The sequence below is a fragment of the Strix aluco genome, chromosome 27, assembly GCF_031877795.1.
Source record: "Strix aluco isolate bStrAlu1 chromosome 27, bStrAlu1.hap1, whole genome shotgun sequence".
Classification (NCBI taxonomy): Eukaryota; Metazoa; Chordata; class Aves; order Strigiformes; family Strigidae; genus Strix; species Strix aluco.
This window is the reverse complement of record NC_133957.1, coordinates 632,253-632,679: the sequence shown is the minus strand read 5'-3', so window position 1 is coordinate 632,679 and position 427 is coordinate 632,253. Positions and strand designations below refer to the sequence as shown.

The following is a 427-nucleotide window of genomic DNA, read 5'->3' as shown; positions in this document are numbered from 1 at the left end:
TTACAGCGCCGGCTGGGACGCCAAGCTGCTCTGGCTGCCGGCCTCCTACCTGCCCGCCGCCATCGTCGACTTCGTCCCTGGCCACCATCCTGCCCAAGCCGGCCCAGCGTGTCCGCTAGTCCACCCCCCCGCTCCCGCCGGCACCCAAAAGGAGTTTTGAGCCCCCCCCCCAGCCCCAACCCCGGTGCTGCAAATAAACCGCTGCCGAGGCAAAGCGGCTGCGCTCGCCCCTGAGGTGGCCCCGGGGCTGGATGGGGTCCCCGGGGGGTTGGGGGGGTTGTTGGGGGGACCCCAGGCCCACTATTAAGGTGTGTGTGTGTGGGGGGGGGGAACTTGCAGGGCCCCCCCCGCCTTGATGAGGACCCGCAGGGACGCCACCGCTGTCGCTGCCCAGCGCAGCCTCCGGTTGACGCGTCCCCGAGCCAAA

The 427-nt window shown here is 71.0% G+C and overlaps 1 protein-coding gene across 1 annotated transcript in view; it reads left to right on the top strand.

Annotated features, from left to right (window-relative positions):
• RDH5 (retinol dehydrogenase 5) overlaps window positions 1–214 on the top strand; it is a 1,993-nt gene extending 1,779 nt beyond the window's left edge. The window contains 2 exon segments of the mRNA XM_074807485.1: window positions 7–76; window positions 78–214. Of these exon segments, the coding sequence (XP_074663586.1) occupies window positions 7–76; window positions 78–119 (112 nt within the window). The 3' untranslated portion in view covers window positions 120–214.
• Window positions 215–427: the final 213 nt, after the last annotated feature.